This window comes from Pleurodeles waltl, chromosome 5 (assembly GCF_031143425.1).
Source record: "Pleurodeles waltl isolate 20211129_DDA chromosome 5, aPleWal1.hap1.20221129, whole genome shotgun sequence".
NCBI classification, from domain to species: domain Eukaryota; kingdom Metazoa; phylum Chordata; class Amphibia; order Caudata; family Salamandridae; genus Pleurodeles; species Pleurodeles waltl.
The window spans coordinates 1002636332-1002656295 of record NC_090444.1 but is presented as its reverse complement, the minus strand read 5'-3'; the positions used below and the strand labels follow the sequence as shown (position 1 = coordinate 1002656295).

At 47.3% G+C, this 19964-nt stretch overlaps 1 protein-coding gene across 2 annotated transcripts in view; it reads left to right on the top strand.

The window, feature by feature from the left end:
- Positions 1-19964, top strand: part of STX7 (syntaxin 7) — a 202228-nt gene that overhangs the window by 141818 nt on the left and 40446 nt on the right. For both annotated transcript variants that reach the window (XM_069235168.1, XM_069235169.1), the window contains exons 4-5: positions 3944-4034; positions 16980-17117. In XM_069235168.1, coding sequence (XP_069091269.1) covers positions 3944-4034; positions 16980-17117 — 229 coding nt within the window. The remainder of the gene's footprint in view (positions 1-3943; positions 4035-16979; positions 17118-19964) is intronic.

Here is a 19964-nt window from a genome sequence, read left to right as displayed (position 1 = left end):
TTCGTTAGTTTACACTTGATCTTTGGTGTATTTTCTGTTCACCGGATGCTGGTAGGGCGTAGACGGGCCCGCTTGTCTAGGGGATGACAACCCCCCTGTGACAGCACGAGTAGCCCGGTTAGGTGGTTCGGATAACTCCCTTGAGTTCACAGAAGATTTTGCTTGTTTATCACTTTGTGGCGCCTGGGCGCCCGGGGGGGAAATCTTCTTTTGCGCAAGATGTTGGCAGCATAGGGCACGGGTAGGCCGCTTGTTCTCTTTCTTACTTGATTGCCAGGCGGGTGTTGCCTCCTCCCTCTGTCAATTTCATTGGTCTCCATGGGGGGTTCCCCAGGTGAGATTTAGGCCCATATTTTGACCCAAGACTGCATTGCTTGTTTTCACCTTTTGGCTTGGCTTGCTTCACTGTCTGGTCATTTTATATGGTGTTTTTGTGATGGGACGCTCGTCCCCACGGGTTGCCCAAGCTTGCATCTGCATCTCACGCGCAGTTTGGGGGGTCCTCTGCTCAGGCCCAGGGCGCCCAGGCCGCCCCAAATGTCCCCTCTTCCCCGGGTGCCCTGTTCCGACTCCCAACATCAGATCGCAGCCCGTGCGGGCACGTTCATTTACTCGGTGCGTGCCGCCTCTCACCTGGAAGCCACTGTGTCTCGTAGACCAGTCACGGCCCACGCGGTCGCAAGGCCGGCTCAGGTGCCTCTTTATCCTAGGAGACCACCGGATCCTCAAGCATTCAAATCACTCGCCTGTAGTGCGGTCCTCGGGGCGGGATGTCGTTGCCCTGCTGTAGGCCCTCAGGTTTCCGTTCTTTATCACCTTGTAGCTCCGCTCCGATCTCGGGCTCTTGCGTGTTGTCCTCGCGATCGCGGGCGGCTTCGATTCACGGCTTAGGTTCCAGTTTGCGGTTCAGGGCTCGGTGTGACTCGCTGGGTCGTAAGGCCACTTCTGTACATATTTAAAGAGTTCCTCGCTCCTCTAGCACCAAGGCCCAGGGCTCCGGTTTCCAGCGCGGCCTTTACGGCCGCAGTGCCGATTCACCTCCGTGGGGCGCCGAGGGTTCGTTCACGGCGCTTTCGGTTCATCAAACCTCACCTGTTCCATTTCGAGCCTCGGGGGAGTGGGATGCCCCCGTGCCCACCTTAATTTGAGTCGGATTATCCAGAGCTCTAAAAGCTCACGTCCGCCATGTTTGGCAGCTTGGCCACACCCCGGTGCATATCATGATGAGAAATATGAGCTAGATTGGAGGGAGGAGTGGTCACTTACACCCGAAAGGACTGTGTCTGCCCTCACACAATGCAGTCTCCAACCCCCTGGTGTGTGTCTGTGGCTTGGTCTGGACACGGAAGGATCTTGCAAACACTTGAGACTTTGCTTTGAAGTTTGAGAACTTCAAAGGCAGAAAGGGGTTTATGTATTGGACCCAAAACTCCAGTCTTTTAGAATCTTTCTGGAATCAAGAGGAACCTGTGCCTAGGAGAAGAACTGAAGAGCTGGAGGAGAGATAAAGTCCCTTTGCTGTGTTGCTTTGCTGGACTGGCCTACAGTTGCTGCGTCTGCCTGAAAAGAGTGCAAAGGGTGAACTTCGCTGTTTGTCCTGCTTGAGAAAGCTCTCCAAGGGCTTGGAATAGAGCGTGCCTGCTGTTGGAGGACTCAGGGACACCAAAGACTTCAGTTTCCTTGACCTGCATCACTGGGAACTGTGTGTTTTGTGCTGTTTAAGAGGAGAAACCACTGCACTGCTGGCCTGCACTGTCACCTGCCGATGCCACACTGCCCTGCTTTGCACTGTTACCCTGGTCTGACCTACGGCGTCATCGGACTACTTTACTGAGCCACTGCGCACACTGCCACCTGTGGGCCCCACACTCCGGCATCGCCTTGCTCACACCGCTGCCTGGGCATCCGAGATGACAACGCTGCTGCGGACACCTGTGCTGCTACCTGCACCGTGGCCTGTGGACCCCGCTGGTGGGGTACACGAAGCACCGTCCCGCACTGCACCCCAATCCTCCAACACCAGCACCATTGACTCCAGTGTCATCACCAGGCATCCTTCCCTGCACAGTGGCCTGTGGACACCGCTCGTGAGGGTCACGAAGCACCGTCCCGTCCCACACCACTGGCTTGGGCCTACCGACGACACCACTTCAGCAATGATGATTCCACTGCCTGCACCGTTACCTGGTGACTCTGCACGTCGCATTGCCCCACTTCACACTGCAGCCCAAACTCCCTCCACGCCATTGCTCCTGACTTAATCAGCCCGGAGTTCAATCTGCACCGTGTTTGACTTTAAGGGCCAAATGACCTCCTCACCAGCTCCGGAACAGACACCGCGACGCCGCTCTCCGGAGCTTACAATGAGGATCACGACGCTCTGCTTTTTATCGTATTTGGTCTTGTTTTATATAGATAAATATTGGCTATTTTTCTAAAACTGGTGTGGTGTCCTTTTGATAGGGTTTCACTTATTACTGTGTGTTATGTGCAAATTCTTTACACATTGCTTCTGAGATAAGCCTGACTGCTCGTGCCAAGCTACAGAGTGGGTGAGCAGGGGTTATCTGAGCAGGTATCTCCCTTATCCGGACTAGAGTGAGGGTCCCTACTTGGACAGGGTGCATACCGACTGCCAACTAGAGACCCCATTTCTAACAGTAATGTTTTACTTTTTTTAAGTTTGTCTATGCTTAATAATTCTTGCCAAACTTTTTTGTCTTTTGTAGATACTCCATTGGCTTGAACCTACTATTTCAAGAGTGATTGTTTTTGGTGAATTCTAATGGAAGGAAAACTTTTGCTTTCGGTGCACATACTAATTCATGTTGTAGGAATGTTCCAGTTTTTAGTTGCTGTGGTTTGAAAAGAATGGACTATTTGAATTAAAATGCTTTCATATAAATTGAGTTGTAGTAGTTCTGATGGTACTGGATATATTTCCAAATTATTTTGAATTCCAAGTAAAGGCATCAAGTTATTGTCTAGTTTTCCAAGGCAGTAATTGCAGATTAGGTGATATTCACAGGCATCATATCTTTTTTTAGCAAGTATAAAGATGATCAAATTGCACCATGCCAATTTTTCCTCATTTTCTATTCTGTTAAGGAGATCAATGATTTAATTTGCTACTTATAATGTTATATTTGGCAACAAATGCAAATCTGATTCAGTATTTCTGAAATTGTTTCTTTAATTTGAGGAATATCCATTTCATAATTGCCCAGTCCATTAGTGGAGTTTCTGATTCATCTTGAGTGAAGACGACTTCTAGACAAATATTGTTGCCAGAGAGTGCAATACTGTTGGTGTTCTGAATTAGAGTGAAGTAGAGCACAATAGTTTTTGTACTTGCAATGATGGATTTTCACAAAGTATAATAGCCGCATGTTTCCTTATTGTTGAATAATTTTAGTCAAGCCCCAGAAAACATTATTAAAAAAAGAAAAGGGGCTAGGAAAGGGACATTCTGACCACTTAGTTCTGGTGCAAGGGTCCCAGAGGAACCCCCAGAGCAGACAAGCAATTTTAAAAACATTTTGCCGGGAGTCATGCTAGATCCGCAGATGAGGCGAAAATTAAAGAAAAAAAACGAACATGGGTTCCTTCACTTGTTTTAATAAAGCCCCTGGGTGGGCCAGGTTCTGGGTGTGTGTTAAAAGTAGGGATGCGGGGGGCCCTCCTGCGCTTATGAAGCCCCACGGACTGCCACCTCCCCGGGGCCAAAGATAGAATGAAATACGGGGGCCGTCTCCCCCCTCCCCGCAGCCCTGGAGACCACCACCCCTGATAAAATCTGATATAAGAACTAAAGTTTCTGGCTTTGCTCAATCAAGTTTCACAAGTTTTAAGAATGATCTTAATATGTGCCCCAACAAGCACTCCTAAAGTGTCCCTAATCATGTCTCTCTAGCATCAAATAATGAATGTATATTTTTTGCAGACAACAGAAAATACAGTTAACAAACCAGCTTGCCAAAGAAACAGAGAGGTATCTAAAAGAGTTTGCATCTCTACCATCAACAAGTGAGCAGGTAAAAATATTTTTAATGTAGTCTTTTATGTGCATAAAGGTGAATATGTTGTTAATTCTCAGACCTGTAGAATATTGAAGTTTAAAATAGATATTGTTAGAATTTGTGTGTAATTGCATAATATTTATTAAAATGTGGTTTTATCAACTCTTCGGTTTTAATAACTGATGACAAGTATTCCATTGTTCCCCGCCAGTAACAGGTAAGCTTCTGCTAAGTCAAAGTTAACTGACTAGCTTTCAGACAGTCTGTGGGTTAACACCAAATATTTTCTTGGAGACATTTTTAACGTGTCCTTTAAAACAAAATAGTTTTGGGGATTTGTGGAGTTAGCAGTTGTATTTAAAAACATCATAAATGTACTTTGATTGTGCTGATAGCACAGTCCTATATCAATGTCTGATTTTGTTTACTAAAAGTGAAAGGGCAACAGCTGCTCATATTTCCAGGATTACGCTGCTGAAACTGATGAAATTGTGGTTTTCTTTGTGGAAGACAGTAATCCAATCACAATGTCATTTAATTTAATGAAAAAGAAACTAGCAAGATAAAAAGTCTGTTGCTGTTTACGTTAGTTATGTGTTAGCAGATTTATGTATAGCCAGACCTCAACTGTATGACCCGATAATATGCATAGTCATTCTCCAGACAAAATACAATTACAAACAGGAAACAACTAAAAGTAAAATAAAAATAGTATACATACAGTATAAAACATAGGGACACTTGGAGAAAAATTATTATTAACGGATAAATGGATGGCTGGAGACTAGTAGTATTTTTTAAGACTCTGGCTTCAGGTCAGAGTCCTTGAGAACACATTAAACTAGTAAGGGATGTTGGCTAGCAAAGCTTTTAGTTCCTTTGTAGTTTTCTGTTGCATTGGGCATGCACTGTCAGTGAAAGCTATTGTTAAGAAAAAAGAACAAGCATATGCAATTTACTGGATCTCACGTTTTCTCACGTTAGAGCCATTAGTATTGTGAAATTCCTAACTGGACCTTTCTTGCCTCATAAATTGAAAATGAAAAGTAAAACAGTTGACATAAGCGAGCCAATTCAAAGCGCCATGGCCACCGTGAGCGTGAAGGAGAGGCACAAAAGAAAAAATAAGTTTTCTTGCAGTCAAACGTATCGGCAAATGTGCAATTATCCATGTAACAGGGTCCCATGGACAAGGCGGTAACAAAATTGCCGCAAGGAGGGACAAACGTAAAGTATTTACCAATGATGATAAAGGATTTTTGAAAGGCAAGCCCTTGAAGCAGTGATACTGATGGGCGTGGGGTGGGCGTGGTTAAAAGCCCACAGATAGATTACAACATGTCAGAGCACTTGTGCGCTTGACCTAAAAAAGCTTCATAAAACATACTTAGAGCCCGCCCATTACTTACTAAAACTTACCATTGGTTCACTTCCCCATCACAGTTTCTTTGCTTCTTAATGATCATGCCTCCTGCTTACTGCCAGCTGCTCACGTCCTCATGCATTCTTCGTGAGGCTTCTGTCCCTGCCATGGAGCATGGACCTGTCACAGATTCATGTCTGCGGATGGTGCTCTCCCACTGACCAGGTACATCTGGAGGTACTTTTTATTTTCTTTGTTACACTCCATAAGAGTTTGTGTGTTCCCCTCCTCCCACTGTTGTGGTGTCTTGCTCCCTCCTGTCTTGTCTGTTGGTGCTTGCCCTATCCTTCTTCCACCCTCATCCCGCTGTCTGTGCAGTTACTTACTCCCTCCCACCACCTGTGGTGTACACATCTCCCTCCCTCTTCCCGTGGTCTTGCTTGCAACCTCCCATGTTGTTTGTGCATCCTGCCCTCCATCCACTGTCCATCATTTTGTGCACCCTCATACAGCCCCCTTCCCACCATGAAATGTGTTGCTCCCCCAAGCTCTGTTGAGTCTTTTGTCAACGGCAATGGCTGGAGGTCACACTGTCTCGGAGAGTGTTGGCAGTGCTGGAGCATTTTCATCCTTCGCAGGAATCAGTGCTCATCGAGGTCGACTGACCTTTTGACCCAGCAATAGAATGTAGTAGAACCATTAACAACACTGATATCATGCAATAAAATTTAGACAGTATGACCCATTTGGCCATACAAGGAAAATGTCAGTCAAGAATAAGGTTGGGATATTTATTACAAACCTAGGAGTAAAGTCATGTAAATGATTCTCAAAATGAAGTTATAAATATAAATTATCACCTTATGGTTGTCCAAGGCAACGGAAGAAGTTAAGTTGTACTAACATTAACAAAACTAAATAATCGGTAGCCAAAATACAGAACCTCAATAGAATCAACTGTAACGGAGGGAATAGACATTGCTCAGTTTGGGCATACACCAATCAGATTGAACAGGAGCTCAGTTTTGATTCTAGGTTAAGGGACAAACCTGTCATTCCCAACTTTAGGGCTAGCATGTGTGGGGATGAACACATGCAGACAAAAACCTAATCAAAACAAGGGACAAAAGTATTTGGAATACGGGAAACTCAGAGTCATTAGATTGTAACTACTAGGGACAAAAGCGGAAAAGTGTCAGCATGTAAGAAACTCAGTTAAGAGTCTCCTGAAGGGCTTGGAAATCCTAAATCTCAATGGGACATCTCACAGGGCAAGGGTAAGTAGTGAGGAATTTCTCTTCAGGGGTACAGCTTACAAAGATTCTTCTTCAGCAGAGGTTCTAGTTGAAAGGCATCAACTCTATCCTGAGAGTCTGTCCCCCATCAGCATCTCCAAAGCTCACTCTCTGCAGTGTCCAAATTACATTGGATTATCAAAGTTTTAGAAATAATTTGATTCATCAGGGGGCTCAGTTCATGTTCCATTAGAGGAGCATTGTCCAATGATAATTTAACACATGGATCCAAACTGCAACAATTGTTCTTTCGCCGGTCTCACATGAGAACATCTTCCTTCTGGTGAATCCAAGCAAGTTTGAAACAATTGTATACAAAAGTCAGTCCATGTTCCTGCAATGTGCTAAATTCAAGTCCAAATGAATGCATCCTTCTACATTTAAAGAATGGGGTCTATTCCAAAAAGGCTTAGCTTCTCATGGGAATGAAATCTGAAAGATGATATCATATTTTGAAAAAATAATTCAGCACTTTTACGTGACTGCAAATTGCAAACTCTGCAGACCTTACTTAAGGCTAACACAAAATCAAAACGTTACATTGTTAATTCATTTTAATAAGTGCATATAATATACAAAAATTATAACTTCAACACATTAATATATGAAATAATATGCATTTTATATTAATTCTAAATGAAAATGACATCAGTTATACATGTCAAGTAGATTTGTCACAGTTCTACATTTCTCTATTTTACCTGCAATTTTAAATCAATAATAACTTAAAATTCAATATTGTTTCAATATATTCTGTTAGTCTCAAATCTACATGAAATTTGTATACTACTTGAATCCTGCTAGCATTCAATTTAATCCAAATACCACCCAAGTCAAACTCTGAAATACAAGCAAGTGCACATTTAAATTTCATTTTAGTGCAGCTTTTAAGTTTAGCTTTTAATACTTTGATTTTCATAAAACATAAACAGTCACATTCTGATGACTTTTATGACATGAGAGACATCACTAAATTTTAAGCTCCATTAGAAGTGAGTGCATAAGATGTTTCCAAAGTTTATCTCCTATGCCAGCAGAAGAGACAGCAAGAACAGCAATATTTTACTGTAAACAACCCCAAAACAAAATGTACTAACCTATTTAAGTATCCCTTTCAATGTGGGTCCCTGGTGTTTGTTGTGATCTATGCTGCTCTACCCTTGTCCAGACTGACAAACTACCAACTCCCTTGCTACAAACATACATCTGACCCCACCAAGTGCAAGAGGTCCTTCACCCAGAAGCAAATGGGCACACACAAACATGTACACACATACACTAATGTTTATCATAAAGGGTATTTTTGACTGAAGCCTTTCATGTCACAAGATGCAAAACCTCAGATACTATTTGTAAACATACTTTGGAAAAGACACTATGTTTAGCCTATACGAGATCTATTGGCTTTTTCAATTGCAATTTTATATTTTGCAACAGTAGCGCAGGCAACATGGTTTAAAGTTTTAAAAAACATTTTTTTGAAGTGCATATTCAGCTTTGGTTAAAAGTGCATTAATGTCTATACACGCCCTCACAAGGAGGTGTTGAGCGGATTCCGAGGGGCAGACCATGTAATTGCGCTGGAGATGGGCAATGTCACTCTCCAGTGCTGTCTGCCGCTCTGCATCTGCTTGTTGGACAAGGCAGCATCTTTCATCACTTGCCTCCTGACAATGGCCTTCGCTGCTACCCACAGGGTCAGAGCTGAGTTGTCTGAGCCTTTGTTATGCCCACGGTAGGTACGGACATGGAATTTTAGTTATTCCTTGTTGCTGGGTGATTATAGTGAGATTGAGGTGCCAGAGTTTATGGATCGGCTGCACCAAACTGAGGTCGGCAGGCAGGTCTATCGCAGAGTGGTTTGAGAGAACATGTTCTATGATGGAGGCCTCACATACAAGGGCAGCGGATGAGCCACTAGGAAGGAGTCCAATTGTGTGCCGTGTACCTGGAAACAGGTAAGTGCATTCTCTGTTTTTCACGTGCAGAAGGCACCAAATGCCATGGTACGCTCTGACATCCCACAGGAGGGCTTGAATTGCATTATATACTGTATCGATAGGGCCCATATGGTCCAGGCTTGTGTCCCAAGCCAATTTCCAGTCACCCCCTATCAAAAAATATGCAGTGTCTATCTCTGTCAAAACTCAAGAGAGCTGGGGAAAAAAGGATCATCTTGTCCCTGTTGGGGCATAGACGGAAGCCACGCAAAGCACTTTCTCACCAATTTTTAGCTTGGTGAATATGTGGCATCCCTCAGGATCAAGCCATGACTTAAGCATCTTGCAAAACAAGATGGCCATGACGCGCTACTGGTATGCCATTGAGCTATTAGCCGGCCTCTGGTGGCAACAGCTGTGTATCTCCTTACCCACTCAGTCCTGTTGGAGCTTCTCTGTTTTGGTGAAATACGTCTCCTGGAGGAGAGCTATGTCAGCATGCTTGGAGTTAAGGTACGCAATCTTCTTCTTGCACTTAATGTAATATGTGAGGCCGTTGACCTTCCAAGAGAGGACATCAAGAGTGGGCCATGGGGGATGCGGCAACACTCGGAGAGAGCCAAGGGAAGGTGTGGAACGCAGGGGGTCTGTATGTCCTATCCAGGCCCACAGGCAGAGCTGCTAGAGGTGGGATTGGAGGAGAGGTCACCCACAGGTCCAAAGGCAGGGGAAGGGGGCAGTAGGCAAGGAAGGAAAGGCACACGCCAAGAACGAAGAGGAGAAGCAAAGCAAGAGCACGAAGTAGGAAGAGAAGAAAAGTGAGTGACGGGGAGAAAGACACCAAAAAAATCTTAACCAATGACACCTGTAAAATGGCAAGCCAAAGCACCCTAAAAATATAATAATCAGTTCTAAACCTGAGGGGTAGCTTGTACCAGGACACCCAACTGCATGAGAGATGGGGGAGAGGCTGAGCGAGGAAGCGACCCAAATAAGCCTCGGGAAGTGCACCAGGGAGGAAGAGAACAATAACAACCTGCGGGTGAGGAAGACTGGATAATGGAGAGAGAGGGGAGGCCAACCCAGGAGAACAAAAGAGGAGGTGGGATGGGAGTGGAAAGGAGCAACACAACCCCACTTGGCAGGCTTTGAGCATAGTCTGGAAAGACAGGAGGAAAAGAGCAGGTAGCGGGCAACACTAAGGTTGTGGCAGAGTGGGGATGGTGCAGAGGGGATGGCAACAATGTAACAAAGGGAGGGAAGGGAAGGACGGTCACAGCTGACCTTGACCCTCCATTGCCATTGGGAGAGATGGGGAGGCAAATGCAGGGCACCCGCAATGTTGCACGAGGTGGGCCGGCTACTGGGGGCAAAAGGGGGCGTGATGGGGGGGGGATACAGCAGCATACATAATAGTTGGGCAGCGGGGTGCATGCAAGGGAGGTAGTTCACACTAGTGCAAAGTGTGAGTCCTGAAATCAAACAATCATGCAACAATAAGAAATAGACCATACGTATTCATCCTAAAGGCTGGAGTGTCCAATGTGCAGTGGCTGGCACTATGTAAATCAGTAAACTGGCGGCCCCAGCTTCAACGATGAGCAGGACTTGTCACACTCTTTGGCCTTCGTATGCACTGCCACAGTCTTGAGCACCTTCTCCCTGCCATTCTGCATACAGTGCACTTTGTTCTTGTGCCTAGGTCCTTGGGCTGACACATCCAGGCTCTCTGGAGGTGACTGACCTGTGCTATAGCAGAGAGGTCGGTGGGCATGGTGACGTGTCCGTGGCCCCATCCGCAGTCCATCCAAGAAGACCTGCAGTGCCTCCAGGTTATAGATCTCTTTGAATATGCTGTCCATGGTAATCCTCAAATGCACTGGCTCAAATAGCAGTGGGCGTAGGCAGAGAAAAGCCCTCCTTCTGTCATTCGTCTCCTTGGAGAAGTCATCTGTGATTTGGATCTTGTGGCCCTTGAAGTCGCAGGGCCAATGGGCCCTCACCACTGTGAGGATCTGTCAGGCCTGCTCAAGTTGAAGGGAGCATGTTAAAAGGGGCCTCAAGCCCAAGGCCTCCATAGACCTGCGTTGCCTTATTCTGTGGGCACACTGCATTTCCAGCAGGGGGGAGAAAGTGATGCCAAGCAGGGCAGGCAGGAGATCACAGAGAAAGCTCCTCAGATCAGTGCCCTCTGCCTTCTCTGGGACACTGAAGAAGCGTTCATTGTCCCTGCAGCTACGGTCGTCTAGATTGATGACCTTATCATGCAGGACTCTGAGCTCCAGGTCCCTGTCTGGAATGAGCTTGACTTTGGATTCTAGGGAGGGCAGGCTATGATCCAGCCCCTTCACCTTGTCGTGAAAGCCAGCAAGCTCAGTGCGGATCAGCTTCTTCATCTCTGTCTTGAGGTCAGTCATTTTCATGTCCACTGCCTCCAGCCTGTGCCCCACCACCATTATCTCTTTGAGGACTAGGTCCATTGTGGCCTCTGAGGGGCCCGATGTGGGGGCTGGAGACTTAGGGCCATATTTATACTCCGTTTGCGCCAAATTTGCGTAGTTTTTTTAGACGCAAATTCGGCGCAAAACTAACGCCATATTTATACTTTGGCGTTAGACGCGTCTAGCGCCAAAGTAGGAGGAAAGAGCGTCATTTTTTTGCGTGAACGCCTTCCTTGCGTTAATGAGATGCAAGGTAGGCGTTCCCGTCCAAAAAAATGACTGCGCCGCAAATGCGTCGTATTTAGGCCCGTATTTATACTTTTTGACGCTAAACTGCGCTAACGCAGCTTAGCGTCAAAAAATTTTGCGCCGGCTAACGCCATTCTGAAGCACCATGCGGGCGCCGTATTTATTGAATGGCGTTAGCCGGCGCAAGCAGACCGGCGCTGCCTGGTGTGCGTGGAAAAAAACCACGTACACCAGGCAGCGCCGGCGTAGGGAAAAATGGCGTTAGGGCGTCTTAAAAATGGTGCAAGTCAGGTTGACGCTAAAAAGTCGCCTCCACCCGATTTGCGCCATTTTTTACGACGCCCAGACGCCATTTACATGACTCCTGTCTTAGCAAAGACAGGAGTCATGCCCCCTTGCCCAATGGCCATGCCCAGGGGACTTATGTCCCCTGGGCATGGTCATTGGGCATTGTGGCATGTAGGGGGGCACAAATCAGGCCCCCCTATGCCAAAAAAAATTATACAAAAAAAAAAAAAATTATACTTACCTGAACTTACCTGAATGTCCCTGGGATGGGTCCCTCCATCCTTGGGTGTCCTCCTGGGGTGGGCAAGGGTGGCAGGGGGGGTCCCTGGGGGCTTGGGAGGGCAGCTGTGGGCTCATTTTGAGCCCACAGGTCCCTTAACGCCTGCCCTGACCCAGGCGTTAAAAAGCGGCGCAAATGCGTTTTTTTTTGACCCGGCCACTCCCGGGCGTGATTTTTGCCCGGGAGTATAAATACGACGCATTTGCGGAGCAGTCATTTTTTTGGACGGGAACGCCTACCTTGCATCTCATTAACGCAAGGAAGGCGTTCACGCAAAAAAATGACGCTCTTTACTCCTACTTTGGCGCTAGACGCGTCTAACGCCAAAGTATAAATATGGCGTTAGTTTTGCGCCGAATTTGCGTCGAAAAAAATGACGCAAATTTGGCGCAAACGGAGTATAAATATGGCCCTCATACTCCCGGGCAAAAATCACGCCCGGGAGTGGCCGGGTCAAAAAAACCCGCATTTGCGCCGCTTTTTAACGCCTGGGTCAGGGCAGGCGTTAAGGGACCTGTGGGCTCAAAATGAGCCCACAGCTGCCCTCCCATGCCCCCAGGGACTCCCCCTGCCACCCTTGCCCACCCCAGGAGGACACCCAAGGATGGAGGGACCCATCCCAGGGACATTCAGGTAAGTTCAGGTAAGTATAATTTTTTTTTTTTGTATCATTTTTTTGGCATAGGGGGGCCTGATTTGTGCCCCCCTACATGCCACAATGCCCAATGACCATGCCCAGGGGACATAAGTCCCCTGGGCATGGCCATTGGGCAAGGGGGCAGGACTCCTGTCTTTGCTAAGACAGGAGTCATGTAAATGGCGTCTGGGCGTCGTAAAAAATGGCGCAAATCGGGTGGAGGTGACTTTTTAGCGTCAACCTGACTTGCACCATTTTTAAGACGCCCTAACGCCATTTTTCCCTACGCCGGCGCTGCCTGGTGTACGTGGTTTTTTTCCACGCACACCAGGCAGCGCCGGTCTGCTTGCGCCGGCTAACGCCATTCAATAAATACGGCGCCCGCATGGCGCTTTAGAATGGCATTAGCCGGCGCAAAATTTTTTGACGCTAAACTGCGTTAGCGCAGTTTAGCATCAAAAAGTATAAATACGGGCCTTAGATTGGGATACCACCTCCATGAAAAGCAGCTGCCCTGTCTGTTTCCCTAAGGCCATCATGGAAGGGGTGGACACCCAAAACCGGTGGTTGTGGGTGACTGACCCGTAGGGGTCCCGTGGCTTCGACAGCTCCTGCAGTGGAAGGGGGGAGACTGAACAAAGGCTCCAAGGGGGAGGCTAGACAAAGCGGAATGGGGACAGTTAGGCTTGGGGCAGCCCTGGCGTGCTGGGAGGGTGCAGGAGCACTGAAGCAGAGCAACGTTGGAGGTTGTTGCATGGTCCCATGTTGCAGAGGCCCCAGAGAGGAGGAGAAAACAAGCCTACCTTAGGTCACTGTGGCGCTCTGCCCCACTGATCAACTCCAAGACATCCTCAGTGGGTCTGCCCTCAACAAACTGCTAGCAACGTGTCTCTTGTGGTAGTGATGCCTGGTGCTGACAGGTAGCCTGTATCCAGCAGGGGCGTAGGACACTGTGCAATGCAAAAGTCCCCGAGTGGAGGACGAGACACAGGGCCCTCTCCCCCACCCCTCCAAACGTTGGCTATTGCAGCTGGCAGAAGGGCATTGCTGGGACGATGATGGAGGGGCAGTGGGAGAAAGAAGGGGCTGCTGTTGTAGACAGCCAGAAGCCCTCACCATAGCCAAGCCATGGCGAGAGGCATCCCCTCAGACAAAGTCAGCATGACCCGTGAGGAGGCCCAGTCTCACCTCCAACTAACACCAGGCCTGTCAGTCATCCTTGATGGCACATACAGGCAGCTCATGGCAGCAGGCCGCATTTGGTTGTAGAGCACAGTGCCTCTGGCAATCTCCAGGGCCCTCCCAGGGCCTGCACTCACCGCCTCATGATCTGTATTCCCCAGCTCAGCGGGAGGGATCGCAGATGGTCATGGTATGGTGCAATACAATATTGGGGCAGCTTAACCCTCAGGTCACAGTAGACTGTGCACCTCAGGTTTCTCAATGCTCATGTCTGAGTCGGCACTCCACTAGATGTGCTGTGCCAAGGTGAGTGGGGAGCTGTAGTCTGTCAGCATCCCCGGCTCATCCAAGATGGCCATGGGTGACAGCGCTGGCAGCACCAGAACCTCTGGGCCATGCACCTCCTGAGCCAAGGGGACTGCATCCAAGGGACCGCCTCCCTTCTCGCGTTGTGCCTCACAAGGCAGGTGGGGCGCAAAGTATCATGGGTGCCCTAGGCCCCCGGCACCAGCTACAGGAGGAGCTGCTACGATGTCAGCCAGCTAGTGGTAGGCCAAACCACACAGTAGCTTTGTAAATCGCTGCACTCTGTCGGCTCAATGCAGGGGTAAGACCCCTGATGCTGGTCCGCCTCGCTCTGCTACATCCCCCAGGCACTTCAGTGCACATGCCAGGTTTACGGTTGCCCCTGGGTCTGCACAATGATGGCAGAAGTTCTAAACTTCCCCCGCCCCTCACCCCTCTGGGAAACTTGGTAGTCTGGGGTCGCCAAATGCAGGTGTCCATCACCATTGGTGGCCAGAGTCCACCCTCAAATTCTGACTGCAAAGCAGAGTATGCAGACCCAACCCTTTAGCTACCATTATGCAAAAAAATATTAACTTCTTTCTCTGGTTTCTATCCTCATGTACAATCACCGTTGATTTTCTTCTGGATGTGACTCGCCAATTAGTGGCAACCTTACTTCTTGTATTGTTTGTCCTGATGTTGAATACTCCACTTATAGTTATTTGGCATTTGGATGAAAACATTGGCACTTCATTTCCATCGGAATGCTTAAAAATGTCATGTATATTTTTTGTACTTGGCAACTGTTAGTTCCATCATAATTATTGAATTTTTTTTTTTTTCTTTGTTATCTCTGTCTTTAGCTCTATTACTGCACCCACACAAGCAACAACCACTATGCTGTCTGTGTATACTCTTTTTGTTAGACTCCAGATGATTTGTTTCTGTTAATGTTTCTATACATTTATTTTATAGTTGTATGCATTTCTGATTATACAGCTTATTTGGATATCAGACCGGTGTTTTTGACTATTATTGTATAATAATTTTGTTGCTTCTCATGTCACAAAGCAATAGTCATTTATTGTGAACTTTTTCAATTTACGAACACAGTTCTTGTTGAAAGTACTTTAACACACCTCAAAGTTCCAAAACGAGGATGTGTTAATTATAATGTATTTTTTCAACATCTTAACTGAAGTACTTTTCTGAACCGGCTTATTAACACAAGGAGGAATAACATTCTGAGTGGCAAAAGATGTATATGAATAAAGGTATTTGCCTATGAATTTTAGTACATGAAAGAACTCCCTTCAAAGAAAGGCAGCTTTTACAATTAAGAGGCCGTCATTTCCACGTCATCCTTAGAGTGTAGCTTGAGTTCTAGGCATGCCATTGAACTGGCTCTTTGTTAACCTGTAATAGTTAAGATCACTAAACCTCAGATTGTTTTGTAATGTCAATAATAAAAGCTATTTATACATTTTTATTCTGTTTTTTGTTCATTTAAATAAAATCTATACAGCCATTTTTTAAATCCAGGTATACAAAAAATGGCAAGCATCGCTTGCTGCAAAATATATAAATTTATAGACACCACGTTTGCATTGCATTTTTGTAATGGATAAATCAATTGTTAACGTTTTTTGAGAAACAATTTTAGTGTCACATAGTCTTCCTATTTGGTACTTCTGGGAAGCCTTCAGCATCGTATCCCCCCACATGCTGATTGAAAGACTCCACCACATCAGCATCCAAGTGGATGCACTCCGATGGATCACCTCCATCCTCACTGTAACAACCCAGAGGATTCACCTCCCACCTTTCACATCCAAAACCAAGGCGATCACCTATGGTGTCCCCCAGGGCTCATCCCTCAGCCCCATGCTCTTTAATGCATATATGACCCTGCTGGTCAACATTGACAGATCCCATGGTCTCAACATAATTTTCTACACAGACGACACCAAACTCATCCTCTCACTTACCAACAACCCCTCCACCACTAGAACCAACATCCACAAATGCATGACAAGTGTCGCTGACTGGATGAAGAACTGCCAGCAGCTGAACACAGACAAGATGGAAGTACTTATCTTAGGCAACAGCAGCAATGCATGGAATGGCTCCTGGTGGCCACCCAGACTAAGACTCTCACCCACTCCCTTTGACCATGCCAGAAACCTCTGAATTGTAATTGACAAGCGTGGCATGAAATCACAGATCAACGCTGTCTCCTCCACCGTCTCCTTCACCGGATTCTTCATTTTGCGCATGCTACATAAGCTCTTCAAGTGGCTTCGCCCTACAAATGAGACGCACAGTGACACAGGTCCTCATCACCAGCCGGCCGTACTACGGCAACACCTTTGGAATCACTGCATACCTCCTACAGAGACCTTAAACCATACAGAACTCGACAGCCAGACTCATCTTCAGCCTTCTGCCATGAACCCACATCACACCGCACCCCTGGCAACTCCTCTGGCTGCCCATACAGAAGAGATGCCAATTCAAGCTGCTGACCCATGCACACAGGGCTCTACACAGCCAAGGACTCACGTACATTAACCACGGCGTGAGCTTCCACCAACCATCGAGAAGACTACACTCTGCCTCCCTTTCACTTGCCCAATATCTCTGCTTCTATTGAAGCAGAAGGCGAGGATGCTCCTTCTCTCACATCACAGCAAATACCTAGAACAGCCTCCCAGTGCACCTTTGGACCATCACCTCACTTCCAGAATTCCGAATTGCCCTCAAGACTTGGCTGTTCGACCACCCACCTCACCACCACCACCCCAATGAGCCTTCTAGATAGGATCTTCAAGTTTGGCATGCCAATCCATGCCCGCATGCCACTCGGAGAGGGTAATTTTTAATGTTTAGACTTATAGACAATGCAATTACAGGTTGCTTCCATGTTTGGTTATAATTCTTTAAATTCATATTTATAAAGTTGTAATTTGTTGTTTATATGTTCTCCCTTCCTTGTAGCGCCAGAGAAAGTTACTAAAGGACCGCCTTCTGAATGAGCTAACCACAGCACTGACAAACTTTCAGAAGATCCAAAGGCAAGCAGCTGATAAAGAAAAAGACTTGGTTGCCCGGGCTCGGGCGAGCTCACGGGTATCTGTAAGTATTTATTGAAACTTACAAATGAAATGTGCAGTTGTCTATTCAGTGCACTGTTATCTCATAGGCATCCAGGTTCCACTTCAAACCTTAGGAATATACTCTGACTTGTAGGCATTCTATCACTTTTCAGTAGCATGGTTTTTTGCCCATTGTGCTGGGGTAGAAATGTACAAATGACCTTCCACAATATTTAAATGTAAGACTTCGCATTAGGGTCACTGGGGCTTGGTCGTTTGCACTGATAACATGATTGCATCCTTCATGGTGAGGCAGCCGGTCTTCACTGCAAGTGTGAGTCTCACAGACACAGACTTATGTTGCCCCTAGAAAGACAGCTGCTTTGCTACACTCATTTGACAGCACTCACAGAATGTAAAGACCTATAAAACTATTAACATAAAAAGTGAAAGCAGGGGCATAATGACTCGCCTGCAGCCCCGCGGTGAAGGGGGGCAACTTCTATACTTAAAGGATAGACTCCTCAGCTTGTCAGCTCCAGGGTATGGGTATTGCCAGGTTTCCCCTTAACATCTTTGAAGAGCGGATGAGGCTAAGATTTTCTTACCCAATTGACTGAAAATAAGGAAATCCTGGGGCCTTGTATAGTTTGTAGAAGAAAAAATCGCACTATAGCAGTCGTGTATGTAACGAATAAGGAGTCCCAAATCTTAAGTTTCAGACGTGAGAACATCGAAGCCAGCCTACCACAGATCGTAGTCCTGCTCTAAATATTGTAATGCTTGGCACGTCCATCCTGTATCAGCGTTCCTATTGAAGGCTGGATGTTTCTACCAAGTGCCTATACTGGTGAAGCACTGTGTGGTGGCACATAATTGGATCGGGTACTGGGCACTGAACTAAACACTATGTTCGATGGCATCTGTCGCTGTAGATACGCATGTTCTGCAATAGCTCGCCATCTGGTGTTGGGCCAGAGTGTTACAAGTTGTTTTTCTTCGAAGAAGTCTTTCGAGTCACGGGACCGAGTGACTCCTCCTTTTGTCTCCATTGCGCATGGGCGTCGACTCCATCTTCGATTGTTTTTTTTCCGCCATCGGGTTCGAACGTGTTCCTGTCGCTCCGAGTTTCGGAACGGAAAATTAGCTAATTTCGGAAGATTTTCGTCGGTATTGTTGCGTTCGGGATCGGCGTACTTAGATTCCACACCGCATCGAAGATCGAAGAGCTCCGGTGCCCTTCGGGGTAGTTTTTCGATCCTCCGTCGGGGCCTGGTCGGCCCGACCGCGTGCTGAAGAACGCCGATGGAACGGACCCCGTTCCGTTTCTGCCCCAAATGCCACAATAAGTACCCTTACACAGACCAACACTTGGTCTGCAACCTGTGCCTGTCACCTGAGCACAGCGAAGACACCTGCGAGGCCTGTCGTGCGTTCCGGTCCCGAAAAACACTCCGAGACCGTCGAGCCAGAAGACTTCAAATGGCGTCCGCACCGACAGCCCAACGGGAGTTCGAGGAACAGGAAGAAGAAGGTACCTTCTCGATCCAAGACTCAGACTCCGAAGGATTCGACGACACACAAACCGTGAGTAAGACGTCGAAAACCACACAAAGAAACATTTACAAGGCCCAGGGGACGCCACTGCCACCAGGCCATGGCTCGACCCATAAATTCGGTGACCGACCGTCGGCACCGAAAAAGGCCCAAACAGTGCCGAGATCGTCCGACTCCGGTCGAGACACCGGCACGCAGCCTTCTCGGGACCGAGAAAGTGCTGGAGACAAGCCTCGACACCGAGATGCCGGTGTGGACACGGCTCGACGCCGAGACAGCGGCACCGAAACAGATCGACGCCAAGAGGTTTCGGCCCCGTAAAGGAAAAAAGTCACCTCGGAGCCGAAAAAACACGCAGACAAAGTTTCGACGCCGAAACAAACTGCAAGCGACCCAGCTTCAGGCTCTTATACAGAAGAGCACTCGCTAACCTCCCAAATGCAAAAGCATAGGTTTGAGGAAGAGCTACAAGCAACTGATGTGGACCATACACAAAAGCGTATCTTCATTCAGCAGGGGACAGGAAAAATAAGCACCCTTCCCCCCATTAGGAGAAAGAGAAGGTTGGAGTTCCAGACGGAACAAGCACCACAACCAAAAGTGGTGAAAAGAGTTACACCACCACCCTCTCCTCCGCCCGTGATTAACGTTTCACCAGCACAAACTCCACCTCACTCCCCAGCTCACACCACCATGAGCCAGGGTGACCAAGATCAGGACGCATGGGACCTATACGACGCCCCAGTGTCAGATAACAGCCCGGAGGCATACCCTACAAAGCCATCTCCACCAGAAGACAGCACCGCGTACTCTCAGGTGGTGGCTAGAGCAGCACAATTTCATAACGTAAGCCTCCACTCAGAACAGGTCGAGGATGATTTCTTGTTCAACACACTCTCCTCCACCCACAGCTCCTACCAAAGCCTGCCTATGCTCCCTGGTATGCTCCGGCACGCAAAAGACATATTTAAGGAGCCGGTCAAAAGTAGGGCAATCACACCAAGGGTGGAAAAAAAGTATAAGCCGCCTCCTACGGACCCGGTTTTCATCACTACACAGCTGCCACCAGACTCTGTTGTTGTAGGAGCAGCTAGGAAAAGGGCCAACTCTCACACATCTGGAGATGCACCACCCCCAGATAAAGAAAGCCGCAAGTTCGATGCAGCTGGTAAGATAGTCGCAGCACAAGCTGCATACCAGTGGCGCATCGCGAACTCCCAGGCACTACTTGCGCGCTATGACAGAGCCCACTGGGACGAGATGCAACATCTCATTGAACATCTGCCCAAGGACTTCCAAAATAGGGCAAAACAAGTGGTTGAGGAGGGAC